At 38.4% G+C, this 15,990-nt stretch overlaps 2 protein-coding genes across 6 annotated transcripts in view; one reads left to right on the top strand and one right to left on the bottom strand.

Moving 5' to 3' along the window:
- Positions 1-15,990, top strand: part of Unc13b (unc-13 homolog B) — a 273,280-nt gene that overhangs the window by 87,567 nt on the left and 169,723 nt on the right. For all 5 annotated transcript variants that reach the window (XM_023715882.1, XM_023715883.1, XM_023715881.1 and 2 more), the window contains exons 3-5: positions 507-606; positions 9,714-9,831; positions 12,075-12,198. In XM_023715882.1, coding sequence (XP_023571650.1) covers positions 507-606; positions 9,714-9,831; positions 12,075-12,198 — 342 coding nt within the window. The remainder of the gene's footprint in view (positions 1-506; positions 607-9,713; positions 9,832-12,074; positions 12,199-15,990) is intronic.
- Positions 4,712-5,144, bottom strand: LOC101590716 (uncharacterized protein C3orf14-like). The gene has a single exon (XM_012514892.2). It carries the CDS (start codon positions 5,097-5,099, stop codon positions 4,719-4,721), a length of 381 nt encoding a protein of 126 aa, XP_012370346.1. The 5' UTR covers positions 5,100-5,144; the 3' UTR covers positions 4,712-4,718.

Here is a 15,990-nt window from a genome sequence, read left to right as displayed (position 1 = left end):
TAAACTGTAAATGAGCTTTAAAGTCAATTTAGTAGGTTCTGTCTCAGTAGAATAGGAAATATCTAAAGTATATTTCGTGTTTAAGCTTTTGTGTCAGTTTACAGGTGTATATAAATCTTTTCTAGGTCATATGCAGAATAGTTCTTAAAATTTGAAAAACACTACATAAGTTAGTGTGTAGAATATTTTTCATTTCTATTATGCCTTCACTTTTACAATATATAGATTTATTTTTTTCTTTTTGCTCTTTCAGTACTTGAATTTCTATACTACTTGATTCCAAGGGCGGGCGGGCTGGCTGGCTTTCTTTCTTTCTTTCTTTCTTTCTTTTTTTTTTGGGGTGGTGAGGGGGGCAGAACCAGGGATTGAACTCAGGCCCTTGTGCTTGCCAGGCAAGTGCTTATTCTACTGAGCCACCTCCCAGCCCCTTGAAGGGCTTTCTGAGATTAGGTAATGATCTGAGTACTGAGTATAATATTTTCATTTTATTTTACATTTTTTTAAAGATAAATTTAACACATATGTGACCCTGAAAGTACAGAATGTGAAGAGCACGACTGTAGCAGTTCGCGGTGACCAGCCTTCCTGGGAACAAGATTTCATGTTGTAAGTACTTGACAGCAGCAGCGTGTACATATCCTGTAATCTTTCTAAGGGAATGGTGTTGCATGAAATGTATATGCCTAGGGTTTATCAAATGTGTTGATACCATTAAACAATTCTTTATGAAAATTGCAGTTATAAGATCAAGTGAGATGTATGATCCATAGGTGAAGTATATCTATTTTTTAATGTTGTGTGTGTGTGTGTGTGTGTGTGTGTGTGTGTGTTATTGGTGATTGAATTCAGGACCTTTGCACAAAACAACATCCCCAGCCCGTTTATGTTGTATTTTGAGTCAGGGTCCTGATAAATTGCTCAGGCTGGGCTTGTTTGCAGTCTTCCTGCTTCAGCCTCCCAGAGTGCTGAGATTACAAATAGGCAGCACCATGTGCTCAACTTCATAATCTGTTTTGACATGAATAATGAATGTGGATAAGCTTCCATTTAATTTATGTTAGTGATAATACTACCTAGTCAGATTTTCTTAGTGGTCAGAGTTAGGAAACAATACAGTATTCTTACTAGGATATTATACATAACTTTACCTTTGATCTTTAGAAGACTCCAAGAAAATGTGGCTATGTTTGCTTGTGTGTACTTAGGTTACCTGCTTTAGAGGATGAATATTCTGAGTTTAAAGTCCTTTTGCTTTACTGAGTAAAAATGTTCTGCATTTATTTAATTGAAGAGTAAACATTAGTAGAGTTTGAGTAAGACAAAACATTAATATATTTTTATTTTAAACTCTGGCTTTGAAACCTTGTTGTTTGCCCCTTCTCTAATAAATATCAGGGATACCCTGTCCCCAAAAGGATAGAAAATTATAGAATATCATATTGAAGGACTGGGCTGAAAACTTAGCTTTTCTGATGCCACTTTCCTTATCTGCAAAGGTCTTCCTTTTCTTTTTTTTTTTTTTTTAATGTAGTTAGTACAGCGTCTCCAGGGTCTCACTACACAGATCAGACTCGTAGTGATCCTTCTGTTTTCAGCCTCCCAAACACTGGGATTACAGGAGCGTGCCACCACACACAGTCTCAATCACCCTCTCAGCGTGCCCCAGGGGTTGGGCTGGTATGACATACTAGGGATCAAACCCCAGTCCCTGCTCTGCCTAAGCAAGTGCTTTAATTCACTGGATTATCTGGCTGACCCCAGGTCTTCCTTTTTTAAAAAGATATTTATTTTCTTGAGAGCAGAAGGTAGACACAAAGAGGTCAAGAGAAAATAAGTGAATTCTTCTTTGTAAAAGTTTCTCTGAAGTATGAAATAAAATTGAATGTGCTTTGTTAAGTTTTACAGTATGGCTCAAGGAGATAGGGATGATTCTTATTTTTATTGTGAACCATTTTAATCTGGGCATTAGGGAATTGCTCTTCAAAGTACCATTTAGGAAGCTTTATCATGATAGTTAAATGGTAGTGATGCTAAACCGGTAAACTTATGAAGGTATAAACTAACACAGCAGTAGAAGAAATAGAGCAAAAATGATGAGTAGCAGATGTTAAGGCGGTAGAACCAAAAACTTCGTTGGAATGATTGTGCAGGTGGTGTGCCCCTTTGTTTTCTTCTCCCCTCCCCTGCATTCTGCTCCCTTCCACCGGGGGTCAAACCGAGAGCCTCATCATGCTAGCCAGTTTTTCTACTGAGCTATACCTCTAGCCTGATGTACCATTTATTGAAGTAGGGGTTAATGTAAGATCAATTATGGAGGGCTGGGTGTGGTGGCAATCTGTAATCCCTGCATTTGGGAGGCTGAGCCAGGAGGATTAGTGTGAGTTCAAGGCCTGCCTTTTCTACAAAAGTGAGTTTAAGACCATCCTGAACTACATAGTAAAACCCTATCTCAATAGGACTAAAAACAAAAACAAAAAAAAAGAGCAATTATGGATAAGCATATTTGAGGTTCTTACTGGCAAGTAGGCTGTAAGTACAGAAAATAGTTATAAACTCTCACCTGCCACTTAGGGATGAAGTCTGGTTTCAAAAAATATTTTGAGGCCTTTTTATCGAGATAGCGCAGAAGGTGAAGAAGGAAGCCCCTGCCCCTCCCAAAGCTGAAGCCAAAGCCAAAGCTTTGAAGACCAAGAAGGCCAGCTGAAAGGCATCCACAGCCATAAAAAGAAGATACCACAAAAAGAATGTCACCCACCTTACACTGCAGCTCCAGAGGCACCCCAGATACCCTAGAAGAGTACCCCCAGGAGAAACAAGCTGGACCACTATGCCATCATCAAGTTCCCACTGACTAGAGTCAGCCATGAAGAGATCGAGGACAACAACACACTTATGTTCATTGTGGATGTCGAAGCCAATAAGCACCAAATCACACAAGCTGTAAAGAAGCTCTATGACATCGATGTTGCCAAGTTCAATATCCTAATCAGGCCTGATGGAGAGAAGAAGGCATATGTTTGAATGGCTCCTCATTACGATGCATTGGATATTGCCAACAAAATTGTGATCATCTAAACTGAGTCCAGCTGTCTAATTCTAAGTATAAACTTTTTTTCCCAGTTTAAAAAAATATATTTTGATCACTGGAAGATATAAGCGTAGATGAAAATTTAGGGAGAGAGAATGTGTACAATGAGGAAAGGACTGGGCAGAACTGCAGAGCTGCAGCAGTAGAGAGGATTGCAGAGACTGAGAAGGAATGGTTAAAGAAGGAAATCAGGCCAGGGAGGAGCCAGAGGAGGCCGGTTTCAGATAGAGACTAATTGGTGTCACATTTCTCCCTGGTTGCCTCTCAGGATTATAAGCTTTGGACTAGGAATATAGCTCAGCAGCACAAGCACCTCCCTGGAAAGCGAGAGGGTCTGAGTTCAATTCCTGTTTCCAAAAAGAAAAGATTATAAGCCTCGTTTATTCCCTCTCTTAGTTACAGTGACATGAGAGTAAGGTTATCATATATAGCTACTTTCTTTTAGTTCAATGAGATGAAAAGTTTGTACTAATATTGTTTAGACAAGGTATATCTGCATCTTGTTCTCTGAATAACCACTATGAAGACAACAATATGCAATGTATTAATTATTGTAACTCTCCTACCAACCTGTTTTGAAACTGTTTCAGTGCTATTTTATTTTCTCATTAAAATGAATAAAAAATTTTAAAAAATAGAGTGAGATAACTGGTTTCCTTTTTTCACACATGTAGTGTGCAGATTCAGCAATAAAGAGTTTACACAAGTGTCTTCCCTTGTGGTTGTGGTTATAAATGTAGCAATCCTACTCTTTTTCTGACTTCCACTGCAAGAGTTTTATTGTAATTATCCTCAGCATGTGGAATACAATGATGTTTTACAGTTTTTGTCAGGATAGCTAGTTTTATTCTTATATGTATATTTTCCTATTGCCTGTTGCTCTTCCCTTTCAACTCTTTTGTAACTTGTGAATTTTCTTCCATTTCCCATATTGAGATGCTATGTGGATTTTGCCTTATCCCCCTTTATACATTTTTTTTTTTTTTGTATTTAGGGAAGGATCTACAGAGTAGGGTGTTCTATGCATGGTTTTTTATTAGCTATTTCTTGTACCTTTGTGTTCCTCCTGTTCTGTCCTTTTGTTATCAGCAACTCCACTGCCAATCTCCTGCCTCTCTCCTTTTTCCTTCTTCCTGATATATTATGTAACAGTTTCTCATATTTGTGTATATATTTCTGTGTCCAAGTTTTTTGTTTTGTTTTAATGTCTTCTTGAGGCAGGGTTGCACTATGTAGTGTAGGCTGGCCTTGAACTCCTTTATAGCCAGGCTGGCCTCAAATTGCAGCAATCCTCTTGCCTTAGCCTCCCTAGTACTGGGCCTTCAGCATGCACTATCATGCCCAGCTCTGTGCCTAATTTTAGGATTAGATTTTTTTTTTTATTTAATAACACTTTAATATTAGTTGTTAACAGTTCTGTGGGGTTGGCAGAAAGCAAGTTCATGATCCCGAATAGTGGGAATAGCCAGAAACTTCTCAGCAGGCGCTCCTCTCTTTTCCGTCCCTCAGAGTCAATGGAACCACACCAGCACCAACACCCTTGATCCCTCAAGTTCCTGCATTTACCTAGAAGCTCTTTAAAGATGAGCTCCATTAGGGAGGTTTTCTGAAATGGTGTGTGAAGCTGTTATCACCGTGTCCCATTTAGAACTGTGTTTTCTGCTTCTTTTTGATTTTCAACACTAATAGGATATGGTGCTTGTCCTAAAAGAAACTGTTCCCATTTGGGAATATATTCTTCCACTGATGCCCAGTAACAAGTCTCAAGAGAAACTACCTCAGGTGGTAGATGTGACTGCATCTTGCTCTGTAGAGACTTTTCAGCTGCTTCTATATCCTTTAAAAGGCTAAGATTCCTTTTGAAAGCTGTTTCAGCTTGCTGCTGAGAGGGCTTTTCTGTGTTTTGATTTCCCAATTTACTCTCCATTTGTTGAAGTAACATCAATCTTTGCGATACTATTTTCTCATGTCTTTTAGAAAGGCGAATTTCTTGAGTGAACAAGGAGGTCATCTTTAATCAAAGCTGTTGCACAATTTCTGCGGCGCGGCCCGGCACCCTGCTCAGTTTCTCTGCCCCGGCCGGACTCGCGCCCGGCACGAGTCCGGCCGGGCTTTCCGGCAGGCGCCGCTTACTGCGCCTCAGGATTAGATTTTTGTTTGTTTTCTTCTTTTTCCTTACATTGGTCTCTCCCCCACTCCTTTTTTTTGGCGGGGGGTTGATACTGACAATTGAAGCCAGGGCTTCTTGAATACTAGGCGAGTGTCACCACTGAGCTACATCCCCAAGTCTCTGTATTTTGAGACAAAGTCTTGCTAAAGTTTTCAACTTGTCCTTGAACTTTTAATCATCCTGTTTTGACTCTGGTAAACTGGAAGCTGGGATTATAGACATATGCCACCATAACCAGTTTAGATTAATGGCTTGCCGGCCATCTGCCTGCTGCCTGTCTGCCTGCCTTCCTTCTTTCCTCCTTTTTTTTTTTTTTTTGGTATTGAGATTCAACTCAAGGCCTTACACTGGGATAATCCCTAGCCCTTTTTATTTTGTATTTTGAGATAGATTCTCCCTAAATTGCTCACACTGGGCTTGAACTGGCAATCTTCCTGCCTCAGCATCCCATTGTGCCACTGTGCCCAGCCTAGAATTTTTATTGTTTTCTACTATATAGTCCAGGTTGACCTTGAACTTATTGTGTAGCCCAGGCTGGCCTCAAACTCCCAGCAATCCTCCTTCCTGCCTTAGTTTCCCGAGTGCCGGAAATACAGGCATGTGCTACCACACCTGGCAGATTGTTCATTTCTTATGGAGGATATCTTTACTACTGATATCAATATTTGTAGCATGGACTCTTGTGTGTGTGCTTGCATGTGTACTCTTGATTGAGCTAATTAAGAGTAAAACTGCTTCTACAGGACACTGGGGAGGAGGCATAAACAGACTTGTACCTTCTTATTGTGCCTGCTGAGCACACAGAAATAGCAGGGTCTTCTCATAGAAAATTCACTGTGCAAGCCTTACCCTTTAGAGTTCTCTGAGGAACAGATTTTTAAAAATCTAAGTTAAATTATTAAAGACCTCTGGCTATTTCTTTTATCTTTTGGTTTAAGATGCTATTTAGCAGTTCTTTAGGAATATTACATGTGTATCTAAGCAGTTTTGTGTTTACAGATTCAAAACAAGGATACTTCAGAGAGATGTAGATGGAATACATGTTATTTTCAAAGACTGATTAATTAGGATGAGTAAAACTGGGGCAAAAATTCAATTTCCACACTGAACACTAATTTAATGCCTGGGTAAGTCACCTAGGTGTTTATTTTTTAGTGGGTTTGAAAAGATTTCCAGATGGCTTGAAAGTTTTGGAGATAATAGTTGAATTCAATATTTTGTGTTGTCCTCAAGCTGCCAAGGCAAATTTAAATGCTCAGGAAATATTAAGTGAACAAACGAACTCCTTAGTACACTCTGTGCTCTGTATTTATGTAAAAGGAGAAAGATTTTTTTTTCACTTTCTGCATTTTCAGCAAACGACATGAATTCTGTGGCAGTTAACACACATCCCAAGCTTGTGTGTCTGAGAACACTTACAGTGCAATAGCCAAACTTTCCTTAAAGCACACATTTATTTATTTTTTGAGATAATTCTCACCAGGCTGGTCTGGAATGTGAGACCCTTGTGCTTCACCTCCTTAGTGCTGGGTTGCAGGTGTGTGCCACCTTACCCAGCTGAAGCACACACTTGGAACAGCTTACTGTCAGAGTACCTACTGATTTTCTGAGAATGGGTTTTTCCTACAATTGGCCTTTTCTCATTTTTCTTGCTTTTATTTCATTTTCCTTCAAGTAATATTATTTCAAGAAAAATGTTCTAGGGACCGGGGAGATGGCTAAATAGAATAAGCGCTTGCCTGGCAAGCACAAGGGTCTGAGTTCAATCCCCGGTTCCGCAAAAAAAAAAAAAAAAAAAAAAAAAAAAAAAAAAAAAAAAGTGGTCTTAAAAGTGTTCTAGAGAATATTTTCAACATTGATGTAAACACTTTTGTGTTCCATCCTAAGATTTTGGTTATGCTTCAGTTAATTGCTCTAAGCAGGACACACTACCATGTATGGCCTTGCTTTTTTACACAGTAATTATCTGGCTTTTTCTGGGATGAGTTATTTTCAAATAATTTTTTTCTGGTTATTACTTTAGAAAAACTATTCTATTTATCATTATGCTATGAGAATTATTTTGTTCACAAGTGACAGTGCCTGGCTTGCCTGGTAACGATTAGTCCTCCAGGAGTGAGTAACATGAAGTGCACTTTGGTGTCCATTGTCTGCCTCTGACTACGTGTTTCTATTAAATTTACATGCTTCCCAGGACCTTTTACTTTTGTTGGGAGTCCTATAAATTTTGTGAGAAAGACTTTTCTAAAATTTCTTTGTATATAGTCCATAGGTATAAATTGGGGCAGAATTAGTTTTTTTTTTTTTTTTTTTTTTTTTTTCTGGACAGGGTCTTCCTTTGTAGCCCAGGTTGGCCTTGAATTTGCAGTGATTCTTCTGCCTTAGACTTCCAAGTGCTGGGATTACAGGTATGGGCCACTGTGCCTGGCAGGGGCAGTGTTAGTCTTCTTTTTTTTTCCCCAACTGATATATATATATATATATTATTTTTTTTTTTTTTTTTTAAGAAACTATAAAATGGTGAAAAGAACATTAGAAATGATACAGAATTTCACTGAACAAAATAGGAATTTGAACAATGGTTGTTGTATTATATGATGTAATCTTTAAATTAGTTCAGATTATCAGACATAAACATGCAAAATTGGTTAAAAAAGAAAAAGTTAAAAAGTTATAAGAAATTAAAAAACAAAAAAGCATTCACTGCTCCTTTCAGTAACCCAGCAAAAATTAGCAGTACAATTATCCAAGCTATCCTGCATATATACAGTTGTTGGGACTTGTATCTAAATGTGCCCCTAAAGCCTTGTGCACTCATAGGTGGGCTTTTTCAGAGGCTGGATCTAGAGTTTGTGACACTGGGATTGATTCATGCTCCAATGCTAAGATCAAGGACACTAGGATTAAGGGTGTGAGTGCTACCTGTCCTAAATAGCCTGGATAAGATATAAAGAATAGAAAGAGCTGTGGTTGCTTTTGCTTTGCTACCTTTTCCCACCATGAAGTTTTTCCTCTGTGATGGCCCTCTGCCATGCTACCTGCCTTAGAGCCAGTTATGAACTGAAATCTCTATAAAATGAGAGCTAAATAAACCTTTCCTTCTTTAACTCTAGGTGTTGGGTATTTTGTCTCAGCAATGAGAAAAAGTAGTTAAGACAGTAATAAAATAGCAAGCCTGGTGGTGCACTCCTGTAATTCTAGCACTTGGAGTCTAAAGCAGGAGTATCACCCATGAGTTCAAGGCCAGCCTGGGCTAACTAAGCGAGTTCAAGGCCACCCTGCACTACATAATGAGACACTGCCTTAAAAAAGAGAGAGGGAAGAAAAGAAAAACCAAAAATCATAAAACAAACAAAACATGAAAGACTTGAATGACTAAATAAGATCCAAAATATATGATAGATATTGTGAAATAGGGGTCCCGGAGAGAAAGCTCAGTAGAATAAGTGTTTACCTGGAAAGCGCAGGGTTCCAAGTTCAATCCTTGTACCACCACCAAAAAAAAAAAAAAAAAAAAAGATATTGTGAAATGGGAAGAAACTGCTCAAAAGGGAGAGAAACAGGAGGGAAGGAGAAAAGAGGGAAAGGAAAAGAAAAAATATATACACACATACAATCACATTTGTATATATTCACACAAGCTAGTGAAGATAGTTACACTACTGATTGCTATTCATTGAAAAGAAAGTTTTATGCTTATTTTGTTTGGCCAATTTTTATCTTGTATCTTATAATATGAGCAACTACTTTGAAATAACAATACACAATGTACTAACCATTGTTACTCTCCTACAATCTTGTTTTGAAATTTTATGTCTTTTTTTTCATTAAGTAAAAATAGATTTGCTTGTGTGGAGGGTGTAGGCAGACAGGCAGGCCCTCCTTACTTGGTCTCATTCTGTTGTGAAAATGCATTAGGCTGATCATGATGCTATTTCCAAATGGCAGGAAGTGACAAAGCCCCCCCCCAGCTTTATTAAGATATAATAGATACAGTAAAATGTACATAATTAATGTATACAATTTAATGTATTTTGATGCATATGTGTACTTTTTTTTTTTTTTTTTTACCATCAGCATAATCAAAATAAGAAACACATCTGCCACTTCTACCAGTTTCCTTATGCTGTCTTTACCCTCTTGTGTACTAGGAACACTTAAAATGAAATCTGTCCTCTTAAATTTTTAAATGTATAATGTCTTATTATTAGAGGCTAGGTTATGGTCTACAACTTAGTCATTCTGAAAGACTAATGACATTTTTCTGGAAACCTTAAGTAAGTTTCTAGAAACCCCTCATATGGCAGCAACATTCTGGAACATTTTGATTTTCTGTGAAGATGGGATCTGGGAGAGAAATTATTCAAAGTTAGCTGGACAGATGATACAGCACTCTCCCACCCCTGCCCCCCATTATCTGTTTTTCCTCACAAGGCTTTTCTTTTTTTCCTTTAGTGAGATAAGCCGTCTGGACCTGGGTCTAAGTGTGGAGGTGTGGAACAAAGGGCTGATCTGGGACACTATGGTGGGGACCGTGTGGATCGCACTGAAGACTATTCGTCAGTCAGATGAGGTCAGTTGGTGCATTATGAATATAGGCCTTGCTTTTCCTCATTTCAGTTCCACTTTAGCTGGATTTCTCTGATCCTTTTCTGATTAGAGGGTGTGTGACCTGCCCATTCTTAATCTTACCCAAAGAAGTACACTCTATTCTATGACTGAGCCCCATCTGGGTAAATAGAGTTGCCAGAGTTCTCTGTCCTTACCAAGTGGGGAGCCTCACTGAGTAGTGAGCTTCCATGCACACACATTCCCCTCAACTATTCTCTCTCGATCTCTCCTTTTTTTTTTTTTTTTTTTTTTTTTTTTGGCGGAACCCGGGATTGAAGTCAGTGACTGGAGTTCAGACGGGAAGCGCTTATTCCACTGAGCCATCTCCCTCACCCCACATTCTCCTCAAGATTGTGCCCTGGAGAGTCCTGTTATACTTCCTTAGCCAACTGACTGGATCCTATTTTTTTGCTTTGTTTCTTTTTTTTTTTAAATAATTTTATTGGGAAACAAATAGCAATCGGTTTCACAACTGATTAATAGCACATTTTCAATAATTAATGCATTGCATATTGTTGTCTTAGTGGTTATTCTTTGTACAAGATGCAGACATGATATCCTGTCTCAAACACTATTAGAACGAACCTCTGTATTCATTGAATTAAGAGAATGGAGCTGTATATCCTAACTATTTTGAGTATACCGATACAAAATGGTTGTTCATTTCTATCCCACTTTTTGTTTGGTTTTGTCAGAGAAGGGCATTCCATTGTCATTTAAATACTGTAGTGCATGAATTCAGCAAAATATCCCAATATAGTCCAGTAGCCCATAATAGTAGTGGGTTTTCGTAAGGCTGGCAATGTCTGAAGTTGTTGACTTGAGCCTTTGACAGCTCAGCATATTAATATGGCTTTACTTTTTATACTTTTTAAAAAAATTTTATTTATTTGTGTGTGTGTGTGTGTGGCCAGCTCAGCCCACCAGGGGGCAGGGCTGGCTGGCATGTGGTGCTGGGGGATTGAACCGCGGTCCATGTGCTTTGCTAAGCCTGTTCTAAGTAGGTGCTTTAGACCACTGAGCCATCTCACCAGCCCCCTATACTTTGTTTTTATACTTTTCTGCTGGATGGTTAAGACCAAGATAAAGCAAGACCTATATAACAAGAAATGTAACTTTTGTACCTGATAAGGTCAGTCAAATCCCTCAGGATTTACCCTGAAATGCTGTACCGCAGTTTGTAGATCCTTTGTCAGTGTCAGCCATGTGGATGAGTCATGGCCATTGCTTGACCAATTTGCTCTCTGTGAAAGCCTGAGAGAAAGTTTTCTCTCCATGTGAGTCTCCTTAGGCACATTCTACATCATTGTTCATTTTCCTCTTTGGCCTCATAATCTCCTTGATTAGAAAATTTGGGATACAGCTGAGTTACATGATGTTACAGTACAGGTTCTCCTATGTCCTTAGTATTCACTGACCTTGAAAGGCTAGGACCAAAATGTTACTTTGTTTCTTTGAGTTACTCAGGGACATGGTTTTAGGCTTTTTCTTCAGCCCATAACTCTAGCAGAATTTAAGAAACTACCAGGTTTGGAATTGGTGTTTACACTGTTTCTATACATTCTTTGTAGAGCAGAACTCCCATTCCACCTCCTGAGGTTAGACTGTAACTCTGACAACACCATTTCCCTATTTGTACTCACTTTGCATGCAGACATAAGCTATTGTATTCCTGTGTGGCTCTAACATGAACCAGGCGTTTTCTCTGGCAGTGAGAATATTGAAGACATTGCCTCCATTTTCTGCATTTCTTTCATTCCTGGCTAAATCGCTATACTCCTAGATGGGATGTAATGAAAATGTAAATGTTTGTTTTCATGACAGCCTTTCTTCAGTTCTTTTGAGCTTGCAATGGCAGGAGCTCTTTACTGATGAGACACAGGGACACAGTCATTAAGAACCATGCAGATTAAATATTGATCCATGGAAATGCCTGGTCTTTGAGTTTGGTACTCCAGAAACTCTGTCCTTACTGGACTGCAGAGAACTGATCACTGTGAAGGTGCTCTCTCTGCCAAAGGGGAAGGATAAGAGCCACATGCTGCATGGGTGACAGTGGCCTTTTTGCTTGTCAGGACAAGCAGTTCTCAGCAGCTCTCAGACAAGGAACTCAGGAAAAAAACCCCACCTGACTCTTGAACTGGCGGCGGGGGGGGGGGGGGGCAAGTAAAGATTAACATCAAATCTTGGATTTTTCTTTTCTAGGAAGGGCCTGGGGAGTGGTCTACCTTAGAGGCAGAGACATTAATGAAAGATGACGAGATTTGTGGAACTAAAAACCCAACTCCTCATAAAATTTTGCTTGATACAAGATTTGAGTTGCCATTTGGTAAGTCTATTTGGTGAGATTTTATTTTTGGTTTTCTTTCTTTTTTTTTTTTTTTTTTCAGACAGTGTCTTTATTTAGTTTGGCTGGTCTTGAACTCACTATGTAGCCCAGGCTGGCTTCAAACTTGCAGCAGTCCTCCTGCCTCAGCCTCCCTGGTGCTGGGATTACAGGTGTATACCACCACACATGGTACTGATGATTTTAAAAATCACTTAATTTAAAAAGTCACTTAATTCTTTTTATCATATTGTTTGGCAGTATTGGCTAGTTGTTGCCTTAAAATACATTTTGTCTTCTCAGCTATTTCAGAGAACATAATGTCTTCATCAGTCTATGTCCCATGACTTTAGTATGGGGCTCATTAAAGAGTCCATGCTAAAAAAGCATGTTCTTTAAGTCTTTTAGTCCAGTGACTGTTACGATCTATAAAATATCAGCTTATGAGATTTATTTAACATTTATTAATCGCAATGTGAATATATGCCTTATGATTTATTAATTTAAAATTGAGTTGGGGGCTGGGGAGATAGCTCAGTAGAATAAGTGCCTGCCTCACAAGTGCAAGGTCCTGAGTTCAATCCCTGTTATTGAAAAAAAAAATTGAGTTCAGTGCAGTGGCACATGCGTGCTGCAATCCCAGTACTTTGGGAGGCTAAAGCAAGAGGAGCACAAGTTCGAGCCCAGCCTGGGCAACTTAGTGACTTAGTGAGACCCTGCCTCAAAACAAAAGAATTGAAAAACACTGATAAATAGAGTAGTATTTTTTTCCGTGTGTGTGTTTGTGTGTATGTGTGTGTTTGTGTGTGTGTGTTACTGTTACTAGAGATTAAACCTGGGATACGCTACCACTGAACTATCTGCACAGCCTGGATTTTTAATTTTATTTTTATTTTAATTTCTTTCACTTCAAGACAGAGTCTTTATTAGGCTGTCTAGGCAAGCCTCAGCCTCCCAAGGAACATGTGCCACCACACACAGCTAGTATATTACCTATAGAGATAGATTTTAAAATCATGAAAACCACATGCATATGATAAAAATTCAAATGAGGAAATATATGTAGATAGAAACATTAATAGATTCTTGTTCTACTTTCTTACACCTTTTTGCATTTCCCAGAGGTTAACTACTGTTAATTTCTTTTTTTTTATGTCTTGATTTAGACATGAGATATTTATTTTCTAGAAATTTACTTCAGTAAAATTTGGATTAGAGAGATATGAGGTATTGTATAAACTATTAAGACACATATTTTGGACATTGTTCCATGTTATAGTTTAAGATCTTGCTGTTATCTGAACAAGTGCCTTTGCTGTAATATATGTACTAATTGACATATAGATTGTTTTTAGTTCTTTCTAATAGTACATATCGCTCTAATCTAAAATCTGTGTATCTGTGCCCACTGAGTCTGGGATAAATGCATTAATGCAGAATTGCAAAATCAAAGAGGATGCACATTATTACACAACTTAGATGCTGCAGTTACTTCTCAAGAGAGTTGTACAAATTATATATATCCCCCTGTGGTACTGGCAATTCAATTCAGGATCTTACACTTACCAGTCAGGTGTTGTGCCATTGAGCTATATCCCTGGCCACATTTGTATTCTTATCTGCTCTCTGAAGAGTGCCTACTTCTGCTCTTCTTGCCAACATTCTGTATTTCCTAATTTTTAATCTTATCTAATTGGCCTTTTTTTTAATTATTGGTACTGGGAATCTAACTTAGGACCTCATACTTGCCAGGCAGGCGTTGCACTGCTGAGCTATGATCCTGGCTTCTAATTGGTTTGAATGGAATCTTGTTCTAGTTGAATTCTTTTAGAGTAATTTCAATTTTTAATATTTGCATTATTAGTATTCACTGATTTTTTTTTTTTGTTATTTTTTTGTATTTTTAGGGAAGAGTCTACAGGGTGTTCAGGGTCTCACTACTAGATTGGACTCATAGTGATCTGCCTGTTTACAGCCTCCCAAGAGCTGGGACTACAGGCGCATGCCACCACACCCAGTCTCAATTCCCATCTCAGAGTGCCTCAGCGGTGGAGCCGGCATGGCAGGCTCGGGCTTGAACCCCTGGCCCCTGCGCTTGCTTGCAGGCACTTTAATCTGCTGAGCTATTTGGCTGGCCCTAGTATTCACATGTTGTTATTGCTACTGTTTTATGATTTCAATTGATCTATACCTTGTATCCTAAGGTTATTTAAGGAAAACTTTCATGATTTTCCCACTAACTCAAAAAAAAAAAAAAAAAAAAAAAAAAAAAAAAAAAAATTAAGAACATTACCTGAAAAAAAAAAGTGCCAAGTGGCAGTGCAGTACTTGTGTTTATCCCAGCACCCTGCACATGTTAGCAGCCCTGTGCAGTGTTACCCTTGGCTGTCTTGTGAGACCATAGGCAAAGATAAGCAACTGGACTCTTGCTTCTGACTTAGTTGTTTGTATAGTATTTTAGTGCTGTATTATTGGCCGTACAGTACTGGTCTCCAGTGGAGTTTCCATCCTTTTGTGCCAGGAGGGAGATGAGGGTGAGTCCTGGTTCATATACCACAGACACTGGCTCTTCTCACCAACTTTTAGTAGATTTTGTTGAGAAAATAATTTCTTTGCTGTATGCCTTAGGGACAGTACCAGATACTTTAAGTGGTTGTTTTTTTTTAAATTTTGTTTTGTTGTAACTTATACCAATTTTGTTAGGGGTCTGTCTTTAGAACTTATTCTGTCATGGTAGGAGATTGCTTATCCTTCATTAAATTTTAACAAGCATTCTTATACTGATACATCACTTGGATTCCCTCACAGGTTAGCAGTATGTGTTTCTGTTAGGATTTTGAGTTTTGTTTTTATTTTTTTCCTTTTCTGAAATGGTCTTGCTATGTAGCTCAGGCTGCGCTTGATCTCACTCCATTCCTCCTGCCTGAGCCTTCTAAGTGGTGGGATTACAGGAGTGTACCACCATGCCCAATTTTAAATTTGGAGTTTTTGAGGGCCTTGTGTAGTTTTTTTTTTTTTTTTGGTATGTTTATTGTTTGCCAGATACATGATAGGGCCTAATAAATGGTAGTTTGAGTAAATAGGTAAAATTTCAGGTAAGTGAAATTTATTTTTAATTAAAGTTAATGTGAATGTGACCCTATTACTGTAATTAGAATTAGGATACAGTTTTTAAAAAGTTTAATAAAGGATTCTTTTTAAGACTGAATAATACTTGCATTGTTTGTATGGTTAGCATTTGGCATGTTATTTCATATGTTCACGGACTCAGGTTACTTCAGCTCTCAGCTATTGTGAATAATGCTGCTATGAACATGGATGTACAAATACCTTTCTGATATCCTCTTAGACATATACTCAGGAGTGAGATAGCTGGATCACATGGCAAATAAATAAATACATTGATTTATTTGCAGTATTAAGGATTGATTGAACCTAGGGGCTTCCCTCTGAGCTGCATCTCCAGCCCATTTTAAAAAATTTTTATTTTGAGACAAGGTTTTACTAAGTCACTAAGTTGCCCAGGGTGGGCTTCAACTTGAAAATCCTTTTGCCTTAGCCTTCCAGAATGTTGTGGTCATAGGTGTGTACCATTCCAGTTGGCTGAGCTTTCATCATATTTATATAACTTTTCACCTAAGTTGATCTTTTGGGCTGTTTTGATCTTGCTGAGTGAGATATGAGAGAGCATGGTTATATGGAAAGTGTAGTTTATAGTTCCTGGAGTTAAATTGATCATAGTTTGAATCATAGCTGATGAGTGACTATAGCCAGATTATTTAACCTCTCAATCTC

Source organism: Octodon degus, unplaced genomic scaffold (assembly GCF_000260255.1).
Source record: "Octodon degus isolate 3935 unplaced genomic scaffold, OctDeg1.0 scaffold00045, whole genome shotgun sequence".
Classification (NCBI taxonomy): domain Eukaryota; kingdom Metazoa; phylum Chordata; class Mammalia; order Rodentia; family Octodontidae; genus Octodon; species Octodon degus.
Note: the sequence above shows the minus strand (reverse complement) of the source record. Positions and strands in the feature narration are given on the sequence as shown.

Excerpts from the sequence above, each read along its gene's own strand:
- LOC101590716 (XM_012514892.2), bottom strand. The coding sequence starts at position 5,099 with ATGACCTCCTTGTTCACTCAAGAAATTCGCCTTTCTAAAAGACATGAG.